Raw genomic sequence first — 18,419 nt, 5'->3', positions numbered from 1 at the left:
CATAGGTTGTTATATAATGAGAGGGATCATGTGGTTCTTTTTCTCTTCACTCTATGCTATCAGGAGGTGGAGCTTACACATAGTAATGCTCAAGGCTATTGAGTAAGAGCAGTTCTGTGCTAGTATTTTGCCTAGTGTAGGGACCACAGCTGGGAAGGAACTCAGGCAATTTCATATCCACAGGAGGGGATCCCCAAGCACTGTGGTGTCCTACCTGCATGGTGCGTGAGTGCTCCATACTGCCTGATATTGTATTGCTGGGTCTACTGTCTTCATGATTACAGTACAAAGGAAATCTGTTTAATAAACCTTCAGGTTATGGGTAAGAACCCCTCACTCCTCAACCTCCTCCGCTGGTCACAGTCTTGTGCAACACTGTCCCTGCTTGCTGATGCCCTACACCAGGGGTCCCCAACCTTTCTTACTCCTGAGCCACAATCAAATGTAAAAAGACTTGGAGAGCAATGCAAGCATCATAAAAGTTCATGGAGGGGCCAAATAAGGGCTGTGATTGGCTATTAGGGGCCTCTATGCACCCTATCAGCTTACAGGGGCTTTATTTGGTAGGAAATCTTGTTTTTATCCGACCAAAACTTGCCCCCAAGTCAGGAATTCAAAAATAACTCCCTGGTTTGGGGGCACTGAGAGCAACATCTAAGGGGTTGGTGAGCAACATGTTGCCCTGAGCCACTGGTTGGGGATCCCTGCCCTACACTGATGGGGTACTAGTTAGAAGGCAGTAACGGTATGTGGCCATAAGGTTGGTACCTGGACTTACCTTTTCCCTTTGGGACCAGCCTAGGCCTTTGCTGAGAACAGTGGCCATGACCACAAAGATATGTGTTGAACCAGAACTCCCTTTATTGCAGACTTCTCAGAATGCAGCACAGAACAGAATGGAGTAAAGCACCCAGGAAACTTTCTCTGAGTTTCGTGAGAATGAGTCTCGCACATATTTACACAGTGTATCTTACTTGAAGTCTCCAGGGCCCTTGTCTCCTTACAGGGCCCCATCTTAAAGAATGTTAGAGCCTTCGGGAGTTTCCAAAATCTTGCGTGGTTTCCTTATCTGAATAGAACACTGCGTACAAATTGGGTTTATCTTTTATAAAGATAAAAATCTCTACTATTTTTAAACTAATTTTCTCTTTTTTTGAGTGTAAACTGTTGCTACGCCTTTAAAAAAAAATACAAATAATTTGCTGACCTGGCCTTGCGTTCCAATCTGTCAAAAATCAACTTCAGGGCAAAAAAAGTTATTTAGAAAGCAGTTGGACCAGGCATGTACCTCTCTTACAATGTACATATGATGTGCAGAATTAGGAAATAACCTTGAAAAATACTGATAGCAGGTCTTAGCTTAAACCCACAATTCACAGGGATTTCTCAGCCTGCAATACAGATACTCTCTGCAGAGGCTTGTATGCCTGACACACAGTGAGTGCTTCTCTTCTGGATTTTGGTTCAAATTGACGTACATTTTTAAATCCACTTTGCGCCTAAACCCGGACCAGGACAGCAGGGCACTCTACTTTTCTACAAATCAAAGAACAACATTAAAGGTCAGTTGTCAGGTTGGAAATGTGAGTGCTCCTTCTCTCATACTTCAGGCCGGTGCTTGGTAGGGTAGAAAGGCAAATAATTCAGGAACCAGAGATGTGTGCTATTGCGCTCTCTGCACTAGCGATGCAGACTCCTTTGAACTAAACCCTAAACATGAAGATGGCTAGAAATTTCATATTTTATATTTTCAGCATCTCTGTAGTAGTAATGATAAAGTTCTTTATAGTTGACACAGGAGCTTCTCCATCTTGGATTCTGTTAGAAATGTCCAGGACAGGGCCACTCAGTGGGCTTTGGGTGGCGGTTGAGAAGCTAAGCAAAAAATAAGGCTGTTCTGTCATATAAGCTGATGCTACAGGTCTCATTATTAAATTCTGATGCTAGTTGCACTGATTTCAGAGCTGCCATGTTATGTGAATCCAAATCAATTGCTAATCAGTCTTACACTGTGACATTTATATTCTATATATACAGTATAGTGTGTCATTTATATTCTATATATACAGTATAGTGTGCCATTTATATTCTATATATACAGGATAGTGTGACATTTATATTCTATATATACAGGATAGTGTGACATTTATATTCTATATATACAGGATAGTGTGCCATTTATATTCTATATATACAGTATATTGTGACATTTATATTCTATATATACAGGATAGTGTGCCATTTATATTCTATATATACAGGATAGTGTGCTATTTATACTCTATATATACAGGATAGTGTGACATTTATATTCTATATATACAGGATATTGGGACATTTATATTCTATATCTACAGGATAGTGTGACATTTATATTCTATATACAGGATAGTGTGACATTTATATTCTATATATACAGGATAGTGGGACATTTATATTCTATATATACAGGATAGTGTGACATTTATATTCTATATACAGGATAGTGTGACATTTATATTCTATATATAAAGGATAGTGTGACATTTATATTCTATATATACAGTATAGTGTGACATTTATATTCTATATATACAGGATAGTGGGACATTTATATTCTATATATAAAGGATAGTGTGACATTTATATTCTATATATACAGGATAGTGTGACATTTATATTCTATATATACAGGATAGTGTGACATTTATATTCTATATATACAGGATAGTGTGACATTTATATTCTATATATACAGGATAGTGTGCCATTTATATTCTATATATACAGGATAATGTGACATTTATATTCTATATATACAGTATAGTGAGACATTTATATTCTATATATACAGGATAGTGTGACATTTATATTCTATATATACAGGATAGTGGGACATTTATATTCTATATATACAGTATAGTGAGACATTTATATTCTATATATACAGTATAGTGAGACATTTATATTCTATATATACAGTATAGTGAGACATTTATATTCTATATATACAGGATAGTGTGACATTTATATTCTATATATACAGTATAGTGAGACATTTATATTCTATATATACAGGATAGTGAGACATTTATATTCTATATATACAGGATAGTGTGACATTTATATTCTATATATACAGGATAGTGGGACATTTATATTCTATATATACAGGATAGTGGGACATTTATATTCTATATATACAGTATAATGTGAGTGGGCCCCTAAGCTCAGGTAAGTGACAGCAGCACAGAGTATGGGCAGAGAATCAGTAGAAAAGAAGATGGGGGGCTACTGGGGGCATCTTCAGGGGCACAGATCTTCCCTGCTAAAGGGCTGTGGGTGCCTTGGGCTGGTACAGAAGCCCAAAACATAATGTACAATATTTCTAGCCTATTTCTTTAGTAAGTTCTTCTTTAAGATCTAAGCGCAGAGTGGGAGGCAGCCCCCCCATAATTGCCACTGACCCCCAGTAAGGCTGCATCTGCTGCATCGTTTTACATTTCATACCTCTTAAACAACAAATCTGCAATTCTTTTATAAGAAATAGTTTTTAGACTGTATTGGATATTGTTGCACACTCCGTCAGCTCTTGGTGCACAATTAATGGGGCAGTAGTGAAAGAGAATTGTATCAGTAAAATGCAATTAAAATCTTGTTTGGTTCAGTTGCAGGGATCTTCCCAATGATGGGCAAACAAACTTGGATGGTGTATTTCTTGCTGCTATATTTTTTCTCTGAAACGGCCAGTTATGTAACTGTCAGTGACTTGGGTGAATGGGTGAGTTGCTCATTGAATGACTTTTATCACTAATTTGCTACTATTGTACAATCCACAGTTACCTTTATTATGTATATTTTTTATTGAACACTTTACTGGGAAGCAGTAAGAGTTGCTGAGTGCTGGGGGGCATAGAGAGAGGGTGATTGGAACATTGCTAAGGGACAGGGGGTGGTGGCGCTGGGTCTTGCCTTAGGCACCCTTATGTGTTGGGCCCGCTCTGTCACATTCACACAAATCAAAGTTTGTGGAGGCCAAGATAAAAACTGGCCATACATAGTAGTCACCCAGGCCATCTTGTCTATTCTATCTATATCATCCCAGGGTCCCCACACAGCTACCCCAGCAAACAAACCTCCACTCTAGAGTCGCCCCTTTCTGATTTTCTTGAGCAAGGCTATCTAAAGAATGTGATATAGGGTATAAGGTACGCTGAGAATTGGAGCTTCTTAATGTTATGATAAACCTTTATATAGTGACAAAATATTCCACAGTGCTATATAGAAACAGGTCATCATTTACACACGTCCCTGTCCCAGCGGAGCTTACAATTTAAGGTCTATATCACGTTCATACTCACTAGCGTCAATTAACCTGCCTCCCAATATGTTTTAGGGTGATATCTGCTGCCTAAGGAACACACACTGAATTACTCTCGTATTGCCTTCCCCACTAGGGTTAAGCACATAGTGACCACTTTGCATCATTTCTCATATCAAGCAATCACACTACAGATCTTGCAACATTTTGGAGGTAAATCTCAGAGACCACATAATGTTCATAGGTGGGACCTCTAGGGCTCAGACTAGAATGGTCTACTCTGTGAGTGTAGGTATAGGTATTTCTTACAATACCCACATTTTAATGAGTTTTGACTTTTTGTGGCATAACTCCTCCCACTAAGCACCCTTCACATCACTGAATATAGTTTATAAGGATATATTTTACAGGATATTCATGGCTATAGTGTATTTTAAGGGTACAATTTACAGGTGTGCTTGTCTGGAAACTGTATTATCACTACTGACTTTCACGTAGCTAGACAATAAAAGGTCTCACCTACACTATATTTTTAGGAAATATATATTTATATGTGAAATGTTCTGGCCCCTGCTGGGCCCTTGAGAAAGGTCTGAAATTATTGCCAACCTCTATTCCTGTAGGTTCCCACAACGGGCAGAGCCGAATCCGATGGCAAATATTCAAAAGACCAAAGTTTTGCAGGTAAGTGAGTCTATAATGTATCATTCAGAAATGGATTAAGTGACTCCTATCATTCTTCTGTTCAGACTCATGTAAATGCATTATATCTAGGCCCCTCTGTATTTCTCTGTACAAGAACCGGGCTGACTCTTCAATACAACGTGTAGCCCAAACCCACACAATCCCAACTAATCTCAGCTGCCACTTTTCCACTGATTTGCAATTTTTCTCTATGCATATTTATTATAAAATCTCTGATGGGTTAATCATTAATCTTTAATTCATCATGATTCATGAATCATTCATTTGCTATGTTTTTTTCCAAGACATTTGATGCCCCCTGAGCCATTGCATTGGCCTAGATCAGGGGTCGGAAACCTTTTTGGTTGAGGGAGCCATAAACACCATATATTTTAAAATGTAATTCCGTGAGAGCCATACAATATGTTTGGCTGTGGATGCTGCGGGGAAAGGTAGGGTGGGTCCCAATGATGCCAGATGCGGATGCGATGCGGAGGAGGGTGTGGCCTGCGCTCGGCGGATAGAACACGTCTTCTATCTGCCGAGCGCAGGCCACGCCCCCGTTTTTTTTTTTTTATTAAAGATTTGGCAGTGAGCCAGATGCAGCCATCAAAAGAGCCACATCTGACTCCCGAGCCATAGGTTCCCTACCCCTGGCCTAGATGCAGGCACATGAAGTGGATTTTAGCACTGAAATGCATACTTGCGTGTTACGGTGCCAAAATCCATTCCGTGTGCCTGAACCCAGGCCGACACAGTGACTCCGGGGACAGGCACATTAGAAGGCTGATCCAATCATAGGGGCTGATAAACTCTTAGGCCAAGAGTCATCCCTGTGTGGCCGTAGCCTAAAACCAGAACATGAGAAGGAGTCACTTGTCCGCATTTTGCCCAATACAGAACAAGGTTCTGTTAGACTGACCTGCAAATCTTATTGAATTTTATATAACAGAACGTGATTCAGTACAAATGTGTGGCGAAGTCCAAGAGGAAGATCTTCCCGAATCCCTGAATGGGTCGCATCTTATAAAACTGTGCAGTGGATCCAACTCACAGATATTTGAAATAATATACTATGTTTGTATGAATGGAATATGGGAAAACACAACAGATTGTCATACAGCTAAAAGTTGTAGTCAGACATTGAACACCAAGGTAACAATTTCTTTCATTATATTGGTAAAACCTTTAATGAAGTAATAATACAAAGTACAGACTAATGGTGCCTATGGGAAACTGATATTCTTTTCCCTCAATACCCACCGGCTTGATGTGAGCAGGAAGAGTTAGCTACGTAAATTCAAATTCATTCAGGTGTCACCTCTCTGAAGAGTTACAAAGTGCCATTGTGATTGGATTAGTGGAAGAGTCCATACGCTGAGGACTTCCCATACCAGTCAGTTGAACTGAAGAAGCTGCTCGGATGAGTAGTGAAACGTCTTCAATGATTACTAAACAAGTCCAGTTGCTTTAGATTTATTTATACTAGATATACCATGACCTGGATGAATGAAAATCTTCATAGTCATACCAGTAGAACATTTAAACAAATGGCAGCCGCACTCTTCACATTGGCTTGGGGGGTCCCTTAGATGGTTCTACTCCCTGGACATCTGGCAACACAATTTGTGTGACTTCAATATAAAATTACTTTTAGACATTTTGTTGCCCGTCGCTCTTAAGTTTGGGGATATAGTTTGGGACATCATAGAGATAGATGCACTTCGTTAATCCAGTGTATTGTGTGGTTTATTGAGAGAAGCCTTTGATGGAGGTTAAGTGATTATTGGACGTTATAAAACCATACATGGCAGATCTAAGACGCTGATTGGGTTGGATCTACTTATGGCCAACGTTTGATGGCATGCATCGGCATGTTGATGGGGTCCTCTACCTACAGGTCTCTGTAGGCCCCAATGGATGATCCGGATTAGTCTGATCTGGCCCAGTATGATGGTGGCCAAATAGGGAGCTGTCCCTTTCGTTTGGTGACCTTGTCAAATAAGCCTGTGTATCGCCTAGTGGCACATTTAGCAATTTTGAGAAAAAGTTGATTTTGGCAGGTTTGATCTGTCAAGTACCACTGAGTTCTGTGGAGGCTTATAGAGAATAGTAGAGGAATAGAATAGTCAGTGACAGCCTGTCCTTGAAACATTTTCAAGGGGAATTTAATCCCATCATTGTTTCTCTTTCACTCATTTTCAAGGGGAAGTTAATCCCTTCATTGTTTTCTATTTCACTCATTTTCAATTCAAGTTAAACGGCGTTTACTGTAATGTAGATGGATGGAGCACGACAGGACCACTTCTCCATAAAAACATATTCTTTATTTCATATCTCCATTAAAAACATGTTGCAAAAAACCACACCATGAGCTTGACGCGTTTCGTGGCCTGCTGCCACTTCCTCAGAAGCTATAACAAGTGTACACACACCCATCAGTGCCTTAAATACCCTAATGAAACCCACCCCCCCTTAGTGAAAGTTAAAGTTAACCCCCACATTACCAACTAAACCTTAATTAGGATGTATACACAAACTGATGTCATACCGCACAAATTTAAAATATTAAATAATGATACATAAAATCAATAAATAATTTCATGTCCAGAGAGGAACTCTGTGACACTTATTCTTTATCCCAAAAGGGAGAAATATAACATAGATCACTCCTAAGGTGTGTCCCAATAATAAATAGGTATGGTCATAGTATAATTAGTACATATATTCACATAATTTTATCAAGAAAAATATATAGTAAAATATCAAATCTATACAATGATTTCATAAACACAACAAGATCATATTAAATCCCGGAGGATAACCGACTTATCTTCACCACCTCTGTCTTGACCCTATATCCTATGTATTGTAGAGAGACTAGTCTAACCTCATAAACAAATAAAATTATATTGAATTAAATTAGATACACCCCACTTAAGAAGGTAGCAATACTAACAGTAACAAGAGAGCTCCCACTCCCTATTCAGACCCCCATGGCTATCAATAGTTTTCAAATGGTACATCCAATATGCCTCCTTCTCCGAAAGTTTCCTATCCAGATCCCCTTTTCTAATATTCAATCTAGGCTTGTCAATAATCTGAAAGGTAATCATGCACACTTTGCCATGTTGTTCAATAACATGCTTAGCAATTGCGGACCTAATGTCCCCTCTTTCCACCGCTGACATGTGTTCAAGGAAACGTATACCAGCCCCCCGGATGGTCTTGCCCACCTATTGGGCCCCACAGTCACATGTGGCCAAATAAACCACCCCTTTGGTCTGACAATTAAAGTATTGGGGGATGGGGTAAGTACGTCCTGTTCTGGAACTCGTGAAGGTTTTTGACACCCTTAATAGAGTACATGCTTTGCATCTGGACCTACCACACTTGTAGGTCCCCTTATAGCGCATCCAGGCCGCCCCTTGCCTATCAACCTCAGTAGTATAGAGACTTTTAGAAATCCAAGAGGCCAGGTTCCTACTCCTTTTGTAGATAAATCGGGGCCTATCCCCTAAGACCTTACCCAGATCCGGATCCTGCAGTAGTACCCCCCAATGCCTACGGACACTCTTTTGTATTTCCGAAACTCCTCTTCCAAAGGAACAAAACCCTATATTATGCTCAGAATTTATCTTGGCTTTGTTACTAACGTGTCTTTTATCCCAGGATTTTCCCTTTAATAGGTCAATCCTGCTAGTGGCCACTGCCCTCTCATAGGCTGTATTAATGGTCTTAACATCATAGCCCCTTTGAGCAAACCTGTCCCAAAGTTGCATCGCCTGATAGTGAAAGGAGTCCCAGGAGGAACAAACGGCGTTTACTCTCAGGGATTTTCAAATATAAACTCAAACTTTTCATACAAACGGTTCAAGCATTATTGTGGCATTTTTTAAATACAACCTCAAATCAGGTGTAGAAACATCACCGGCATGCACTCAACGGACTCCAGGACAGCGGTTGTAAAACTTCAAAAAGGCTTTATTCAAGGATCCAGACCTGATGCGTTTCGTGTGTTGCCACACATATTCATAGGCACCTGTGATGTTTCTACACCTGATTTGAGGTTGTGTTTTCCCTTGCTGCGGGGCTGGGGCATTGCACCCGGGCCACTGAGAGGAAGCGGTGAGTGTATATCTAACCATTCACAACTGTACGTTGTATATTAATTGCACTAATATGAAGACTGAATACCTACAGAGCAAGAGGTTCGGGGCATAAGCACCCTGTCTAATTTGGTGAGCGTTTGGCTTGTTATAAGAAACCATTAAATTTAAGCTTAAGTTTATAGTTCACCACTACATAAGTATATAAGTGAATAGGAACGACTGGGAGCCTCCAGACAAACAGAGTGAATTTTTTAAATACAACCATGATGGAGTGTTATACGAAATTATACCTTGACGAGTTTATATGACCTTCAATTCTAATAAATCATCCCCAAAATGTCTTAGATTGGGACTAGATGTTTTTCAGGGCCTGTTGTTGGCTGCTATTCATCTTTGATCTGTTACACAGAAAGAAAATATAGTAGGGTGTGAGCCAGGGAATGAAGGCAGGGAAAGTCCCTGGGAAGTAAAGGGGCCACTCCAGTTATTCTCCATGTAATAGAGGGAACCATACTAGTGCCTACACGGTTACCCACTGCTTTGCTCCAACTGAGAATAATGTGAAATCACCCGTGTTTGGTGTTTATTCTCCAAGGCAACGCATCTGAGGGTCTAAGGGTTCTGACAGTTTTATACTAAACACGTGTTCTGCAATCTCTCAATTTCTTTTTCAGTAATCTATTAATATACTTTTTTGTTTTTACAGAATTCTTTCAACACCTTAAATATCACCAAGTCTGCAGAATACCTCAAATGTGGGGCAGTAGATATACCCACCGACCAACAGCATTGCTACTTGCTCAATGATTCTTATGGTGGTGGGGCAGAAACTGGAAATATGTCTTCTGATATAAGTAGTTTGGTAGATGATTTGCTTCTGTGCTTAGATGGAGCAGTTGTATGGAGGCTGGCAACAGTAAATGGATCTTCTAAAAGTACCAGTATAGGGATTATTACCTACATAGGGGTGGGGATTTCCATTCCATGCCTGCTTATCGCTCTAATTGCTGAAGCCGTGATCTGGAAGTCAGTCACTGAGAATGACACCACATACATGCGCCACGTGTGCCTGGTAAATATAACTGTGTCCCTTCTGTTGGCTGAAATTTGGTTTATTATCTACATTGTATTACTTTATTTCCCTAATCCTAAATTGTATTTTTTAGATTTAGCTGCAAATATACTGCTTTTCTTTTTCTATTTGTGCCTCTGCTTTTGGATTCTGGTGATTGGACTTTTCCTGTTCTATCGGGTGATTTTCGTTTTGCACAACATGAGTAGGAGGGCAATGCTGACTGCTGCCTTCTCTGTGGGATACGGGTGCCCTATTCTCATTACTACTATTCTGTTTACAGCGGTGGTGCCGAGAGAGGCGTTTAAAAGTAGAAATGAGACTTGGTTTGAGACCGACAGAACCAGAGCAATTATTAGTTTTTTGGTCCCAGTGATGACCATTTCATTCCTAAATCTCATCATTTTGCTGGTGGTTATATATAAAATAATAAGGTCTCCAGAAGGAGTGAAGAGAAGATTTACCAGCAGGAAAATCCTCATTCAGATCATTAGTATCATTGCTGTTCTGACTCCGGTTTCTTCCATCACCTGGGGAATCAGCCTCAGAATGCTACTTGACAAGAACAATTTATTCCTACAGAACTTATATTTTGCTTTCCATGCATTTCAGGTAAATGTCAAGAGAAAACACTTGTCAGAGATATATTATTGGAACTTATTGTTATAATTATTGATTTGATGTACAGGTATATTTTTGGTACAACTGTATAGATACTAGAACTAGAAACCTACACAGCATTTGAGGGACATGGGATTAATAATTCTCCAGTATTACTCTCGAAAAAATTTATTTTTCTCAATAGGTGGGTCCTTAACAGAAAAGCATGTTAATAGGGCACATGGACAAATGGGGGCCATAAAAATGCCTTGAAGGGTCACATCTGGCCTGCAGGGCTTCTAGCTGAAAATCATTGAGATTCAGCCTATAATCCTTATCATTTACAGTAGGGGGTACATTATCCCTTATAATACATGAGTGATACTCAGAGTTCCCTGTATAACTCAGCCTGCAGCCTTGTGCCTTTATATGGGCACAGAACCCCTCAGTGACTGCTAATATCCTTATCATTTACAGTAGGGGGTACATTATCCCTTATAATACACGAGTGATACTCAGAGTTCCCTGTATAACTCAGCCTGCAGCCTTGTGCCTTTATATGGGCACAGAACCCCTCAGTGACTTCTAATATCCTTATCATTTACAGTAGGGGGTACATTATCCCTTATAATACATGAGTGATACTCAGAGTTCCCTGTATAACTCAGCCTGCAGCCTTGTGCCTTTATATGGGCACAGAACCCCTCAGTGACTGCTAATATCCTTATCATTTACAGTAGGGGGTACATTATCCCTTATAATACATGAGTGATACTCAGAGTTCCCTGTATAACTCAGATTGGAGACAGATGAGGGATAATAGACAGGAGTCCCAAGGGTGCCCAACTTTACTGGGCCGGATCCCTACAGCCGACTGTAGTTCAGAGTTTAGAAATAACCTGAAACCTGTGTCTGAAACTGTGGCCCCTACAATAAGGCAGCAGAGCCTTGGGGGTACTAAACCCACTAACTCTCCTTTGTTGGAGCCACAGCTGCTCTTGCTAAATAGCCCTGAGCTAAGTCTCACTCCTACAGCTGCTCTTACAGAGTCTAACCTGCAAATGGCTTCACCTCATTCACGGGGTCCCTGCTCCCCGACTTAGACTCACTAGGTGGATTTGGCTTCCTCTAGGGCACAGGCTTCTGGGCCTAATTGGGTCCCAGGCTCAATGGAACACCACCTTCTGTTGATGAGAGGAAGGCCAAAGCGGAAGTGCCCACGCCCTGCATATCACTATATTACTGTGTGAAGGAAGTGGTCATCCTATCTAGGGGCCAATAATTGCACAGATGCAAATATCTAAGTTGAAACATGACATTCCGCTTAGTAACAGCAAACTAGGAAGTGAAGGGCTAAGAGCATAGGGAGTGTTAACCCTATGGGTCCCTACACTACCGTTCCTTTTCTCCTTTTAACATATACCGTATTATTGGCTCAAGGCTAGACCACACCCTATCACACTTTAATATAGTGTTAGGAAAGGGGTGGTTCTTCTTTCATGGCCTGCAGCATCCAGGGTTGGCGGGTTTTCCGCCAAACTGGGCTACTAATTTAAAGCCCAGGTGGGGACAAATACCCTTAGAGAAGTCGGGGAGCAGGGACCCCGTGAACGAGGGAATAGCAAGCGTAGAATATCTCCTGTTATAGCACGTTTAGCAACATGAGACAGTCAGACATATTTAGTAAGGGCAGTTTCTGCCTCCAACTAGGAAGTTAGAGGGGTCTCCGTTACAGCCTCTGCAGCCTTATTGTAGGGACCACGGTTAAGACACAGGTATCAGGCTCTTGCTTATCTGTGAACCACCGTCGGCTGGTTGGGATCCGGTCCAATAAGGTGGAAATTCTAACGAAAAAAGGCTATTTCCCAATACTATCCACAGTGGTGCAGAACTGTTCTGTATCTCCTGTACCATCTATTAAGTCTGCTTTGCTCTAACACCTTGTGTGCTGGGAATATATTTGCTGTACCCAGTATCATCTTTTGTTTGCATAAATAAACCAGTTGTAATTAGTTCTGGGGTCCTTCTACTTATTTACTTGACTTTGCACTTATACTTGGCAGTGGGAGGTGTAGTTACAGTATACAGTACAACACCCTCCCTATAGTAACTTCCCCTTGGTCGAAGGCCCATCCTGTGAAAGAGGAGTCCAATGTACCCCATGCTCTATCACTAGCTGGACAGTTTGACTTATATAGGCAAAAAGGGGTTACACTGATATAGATCTACTGTTTCTAAAGCTAATTTTATCTTTTTTTGAGTGTAAACTGTTGCTACCCGGCCTTGCGTTCCAATCTTTCAGGAATCAACTTCAGGGCAAAAAAAGTTATTTAGAAGCAGTTGGACCAGGCATGTACCTCTCTTACCCTGTACACAGAATGTGCGGAATTAGGAAATAACCTTAAAAAATACTGATTGGCCCAGAGCAGGTCTTAGCTTGAACCCACAATCCACAGGGATTTCTCAGCCTGCAATACAGATACTCTCTGCAGAGGCTTGTATGCCTGACACACACAGTGTGTGCTTCTCTTCTGGATTTTGGTTCAAATTGAAGTACATTTTTAAATCTATTTAATCCATATATTGTGCCCAAACCCGGACCAGGACAGCAGGGCACTCTACTTTTCTACAACTCAAAGAACAACGACAACATAAAGGTCAGTTGTCAGGCTGGAAATGAGTGCTCCTTCTCTCATACTTCAGGCCGGTGCTTGGTAGGGTAGAAAGGCAAATAATTCAGGGACCAGAGATAACAGAGGAATAAGGACCCAGTTACCAATGCCTGGGACACAAGTGCTGGAATACTGAGGGACACTCAGAACCAAACAATTTAAAACAGAAGCTCAGTGCTAATGTGGGACAGCTCTGTCCGTGTAGTTTCCTCCTACCTGTAAGGGCAACACGCAGTACTTGTATGAGCTGGGTGATTTATTGGCGGTACAGACTGCTGGACTGTCAGTGGGTGAGTACAGAACTCCCCGGTGCATTGTGACCCCCTCGTGCGTATGAATAGGAATTCCAGAGAATGCCCAGATGCTGCCAAACTGCCCAGTGTTCCATAATGGGACCTTGTTATATTTTTTATACACAACAGATGTGCATTTATCTAATGTGTTAGTTCATCTAATAACAGGTATTGTGTCCTTCCTAGTATAGACCCAACAATGGAGTTACTGCATCCGATTATCCTGTTGCTGATGTTAAATTCTAGTGAGTTCCCCAGAATATTGATCCAAAATCTTCTTCTATTTATTTTTCTAGTCTTGATGGACTTTTAATCTCCTCAAATAATCTCCTTCCCTAACACATTTCTCATGCTTTTCTGTTATAATTTTCTTACTCTTTCCTTCTGAGGACAGCACCCATATTTTGACAATGTTTGTAATATACCAAGATAAAGAAATGAAAGTTATTTCCCTCTGTCAATCAACGTTCCCTCTAATTTCTTCTTAGCTGTGTGTGCAATAAATGTTATTTTGTGCTAACTTTTTAGAACTGTGTGCACTCTATAAAAAAACTGGTGTGCGCTGTACAAATTTAAGTGTATTCACACAAAATTCTTTGGGGCCGATTCATTAAAGGTTGATAAAATGAGTGCTATTTATAGGATGCGTTAAAAATGTTATCGCTTATTTTTTGCGACTTAACGCACGATTCACTATAGTATACTTGTGTTAATTTAGACGCAATGTTGTTTGCGTTATTTAACTCGTGATGAGCGTTTTTCTTTTGTTATTTTCCGTGTGTGCGTTAATTCCCGCTGCGCGCGATATATTTTCCCGCGTGCTATATTAGCGCACAATTTAACGCACGTAACCATTCCGTTCGTAAAACTACTTTTCTGAAAATGCCAATTTCCCTGCAAACTGGCGGCTGCATCACTCTGGGGCCAACACAGACTTGAATAAATCCCACTGCAAAGTCCATATTGTGTTGCCAAAAGCTCATTAACTGTACTTTTCTATAATTACCGCCTGCCCCAAGTAGGGGTTAATTTTCACACAGACTAATGCGATATTTAGCACATCTAACACTTCTTATGTGTTTGTGATCATGCGTTATTTAGCGCATGCGATATGCGACTTAACGCATGCAAAAAGACTGATGAATTGGTCGTTATTTAGCGCGTCAATTTGAACGCAAAAAAGCATGCGATAACGCTTATCGACCTTTAGTGAATCAGCCCCTTTATGTGCACTGGTCGCAAAGTTTGTGTGTGCATACACGAGTGCACAACTTAGAGGGAACTTTCTCTTACCTTTGACTCAAGCAGCAGACTCACAGGGCTTGGTTCTAGAGCCAGGATAAGTAGTATTGGCACCCAAGGCAATACTTTTTGCTTGGCAACCTGCTCCAAAAACCCAATGCACCAAGCAAGCACCCCCTACTTGCTTGTGAAACAAAACCCCTCACCCTTTCCCTTCACCATCCAACCCAAATAGATAGATTGTATAAACAGGATAAGTGAGAAAAAGAGGAAAAACTATTTGAGACTGGGCCTATGGTGAAAAGGTTTTCTGGTGGGTCTCAGGAAGTGATGTGTGGGTCGACCCACAACCAGGCCCAGATTTGTGGCGAAGCCACAAAGGCCCGGGCTTAGGGCGGCAGGAATTTAGGGCACCAGAATAATTTGCCCCCATGCGGAGTAATGGGGAGAGGAAGCGCCAAAACTTTAGCGCATCCTCCCCCCACGGCTCCGAATGAATGAAGTGGCGCACATGCACGCCCGCAGCCTCGGGACACCCTATAGAGAAATGTGGCCCTGCCCACATCCCAGGGGTTTTCCCTCAGGTCAGGTGGGTTAGGGTTGAAATTTGGGCAACCATTGGGGGGTGCTGGTTGAGTGCAAGGGAGACAGGGTAAGTACACTCCTCTTCTGCTCCTGAAGTTTCCCTGTCTTGGAACCTATTCCCACAACTCTGAAATTCACAAACAATGTTTATTAAAATTTGCAACAAATGAAATAATTTGCTGCAAATTTGGTTACCAATACCATCCAATCAATAGGTCACCCATATTAAGTTCTAGAGCGGGAGAGAGGGGCTCGCATCGGCCTCGGGCAGCAGCAGCTCCAGAATCGCCACTGACCCCCAGTAAGGCTGCATCTGTTGCATCATTTTACACTTCATACCTCTTAAACAACAAATCTGCAATTTTTAGACTGTATTGGATATTGTTGCACACTCCGTCAGCTCTTGGTGCACCATTCATGGGGCAGTAGTGAAAGAGAATTGTATCAGTGAAATGCAATTAAAATCTTGTTTGGTTCAGTTGCAGGGATCTTCCCAATGATGGGCAAACAAACTTGGATGGTGTATTTCTTGCTGTTATATTTTTTCTCTGAAACGCCCAGTTATGTAACTGTCAGTGACTTGGGTGAATGGGTGAGTTGCTCATTGAATGACTTTTATCACTAATTTGCTACTATTGTACAATCCACAGCTTTTTTTATTATGTATACTTTTAATCATACACTTTACTGGGAAGCAGTTAATGTTGCTGAGTGCAGGGGGGAGGGGCGGGTTTGTAGAGAAATGGTGATTGGAACATTGGGGTCTTGAGAAAGGTCTGAAACTTCTGCCAATGTCTATTCCTGTAGGTTCCCACAACGGGCAGAGCCGAATCCGATGGCAGATATTCGAGAGACCAAAGTTTTGCAGGTAAGTGAGTCTATACTGTATCATTTAGAAATGGATTAAGTGACTCCTATCATTCTTCTGTTCAGACTCATGTAAATGCATTGTATCTAGGCCCCTCTGTATTTCTCTGTACAAGAACCGGGCTGACTCTTCAATACAACGTGTAGCCCAAACCCACACAATCCCAACTAATCTCAGCTGCCACTTTTCCACTGATTAGCAATTTTTCTCTATGCATATTTATTGCGAAATCTCTGATGGGTTAATCATTAATCTTCAATTCATCATGATTCATGAATCATTCATTTTCCCTGTTTTTTTCCAAGACATTTGATAAATTATGACTGCCCCCAAATCACATAAAATAAATATATGCAGTAAGTAAATAAATATGCAGTTTTCCATTTTGGAGACATCCTGGTAACGTCTGTGGCATCTTGACATGTTTTAGGTGATGTATTTTAATTTTTGATTATTATGTGATTTTTTTCTTTGGATGAATCTTGCAAAGTTGGGGCTAAAAGTCCTGAATTGGGTATGGGGCCTGAATGTTGTGTTGTAGTATTAACCTCAGCATGGCATTGTGGTTGTCCCTCCACTAGTGGATACTGTTTAATGAATGGGACCCCCTTATAAGCACTGGGGTTCCTGGATAAGAACTTATGGCGATGCTGGATGCGATTGGCTGATTAAACATCATGTAATAATGGCAGATACTGTATGAAGGAAGTGTCTTTATGGATTGTAGCTTTGGCTATAGTTACAGCTAAGGATGAACATAGGCCAATATTTAGCCCCTTTAGCACATTAGAAGGCTGATCCAATCATAGGGGCTAATAAACTCTTAGACCAAGATTCAGCCCTGTGTGGCCGTAGCCTAAAACCAGAACATGAGAAGGAGTCACTTGTCTGCATTTTGCCCAATACAGAACATGGTTCTATTAGACTGACCTGCAAATCTTTTTTAATTTAATTTTATATAACAGAATATGATTCTGTACAAATGTGTGGCGAAGTCGAAGAGGAAGATCTTCCTGAATCCCTCAGTGGGTCGTATGTTATAAAATTGTGCATGGGATCCAACTCACAGATATTTGGAATAATACGCTATGTTTGTATGAATGGAATATGGGAAAACACAACAGATTGTTATACAGCTGAAACTTGTAATCAGACATTGAACACAGAGGTAACAATTTCTTTCATTATATTGGTAAAACCTTTAATGAAGTAATAATACAAAGTACAGACTAATGGTGCCTATGGGAAACTGATATTCTTTTCCCTCAATACCCACCGGCTTGATGTGAGCAGGAAGATTTAGCTACATAAATTCAAATCAACATGCACAGGCCAAGGATAAGAATAATAAATAAAGATTTAGAAAGGCTTACCCTCCCCAAAAAGGAACCAACTGCTATATATTTATATACAGGTATAGGATCCATTATCCAGAAACCTGTTATACAAAAGCTCCAAATTACAGGAAGGCCATCTCCCATAGACTCAAATAATTCTATTTTATAAAAATGATTCCCTTTTCTCTGTAATAATAAAACAGTACCTGTACTTGATCCCAACTAAGATATAATTACCCCTTATTGGGGCAGAACAGCACTATTGGGTTTATTTCATGGTTAAATGATTCCCTTTTCTCTGTAATACTAAAACAGTACCTGTACTTGATCCCAACTAAGATATAATTACCCCTTATTGGGGGCAGAACAGCCCTATTGGGTTTATTTAATGGTTAAATGATTCCCTTTTCTCTGTAATAATAAAACAGTACCTGTACTTGATCCCAACTAAGATATAATTACCCCTTATTGGGGGCAGAACAGCCCTATTGGGTTTATTTAATGGTTAAATGATTCCCTTTTCTCTGTAATAATAAAACAGTACCTGTACTTGATCCCAACTAAGATATAATTACCCCTTATTGGGGGCAGAACAGCCCTATTGGGTTTATTTAATGGTTAAATGATTCCCTTTTCTCTGTAATAATAAAACAG

At 40.6% G+C, this 18,419-nt stretch overlaps 1 protein-coding gene and 1 long non-coding RNA gene across 2 annotated transcripts; both read left to right on the top strand.

Annotated features, from left to right (window-relative positions):
- The first annotated feature begins 1,283 nt into the window (after positions 1-1,283).
- Positions 1,284-11,170, top strand: LOC116411093 (adhesion G protein-coupled receptor F5-like). The gene is made up of 5 exons (XM_031903003.1): positions 1,284-1,562; positions 3,648-3,760; positions 4,924-4,984; positions 5,937-6,139; positions 9,803-11,170. Exons 2-5 carry the CDS (start codon positions 3,665-3,667, stop codon positions 10,835-10,837), a joined length of 1,395 nt encoding a protein of 464 aa, XP_031758863.1. The 5' UTR covers positions 1,284-1,562; positions 3,648-3,664; the 3' UTR covers positions 10,838-11,170.
- A 1,903-nt stretch (positions 11,171-13,073) lies between these two features.
- LOC116411079 lies at positions 13,074-16,541 on the top strand. The gene is made up of 3 exons (XR_004222819.1): positions 13,074-13,425; positions 16,040-16,152; positions 16,368-16,541. It is a non-coding gene; the product is annotated as an uncharacterized LOC116411079 (long non-coding RNA).
- The last annotated feature ends 1,878 nt before the right edge of the window (positions 16,542-18,419 follow it).

The sequence above is a fragment of the Xenopus tropicalis genome, chromosome 5, assembly GCF_000004195.4.
Source record: "Xenopus tropicalis strain Nigerian chromosome 5, UCB_Xtro_10.0, whole genome shotgun sequence".
Lineage (NCBI taxonomy): Eukaryota > Metazoa > Chordata > Amphibia > Anura > Pipidae > Xenopus > Xenopus tropicalis.
This window is presented reverse-complemented; position numbering and strand designations above follow the sequence as displayed.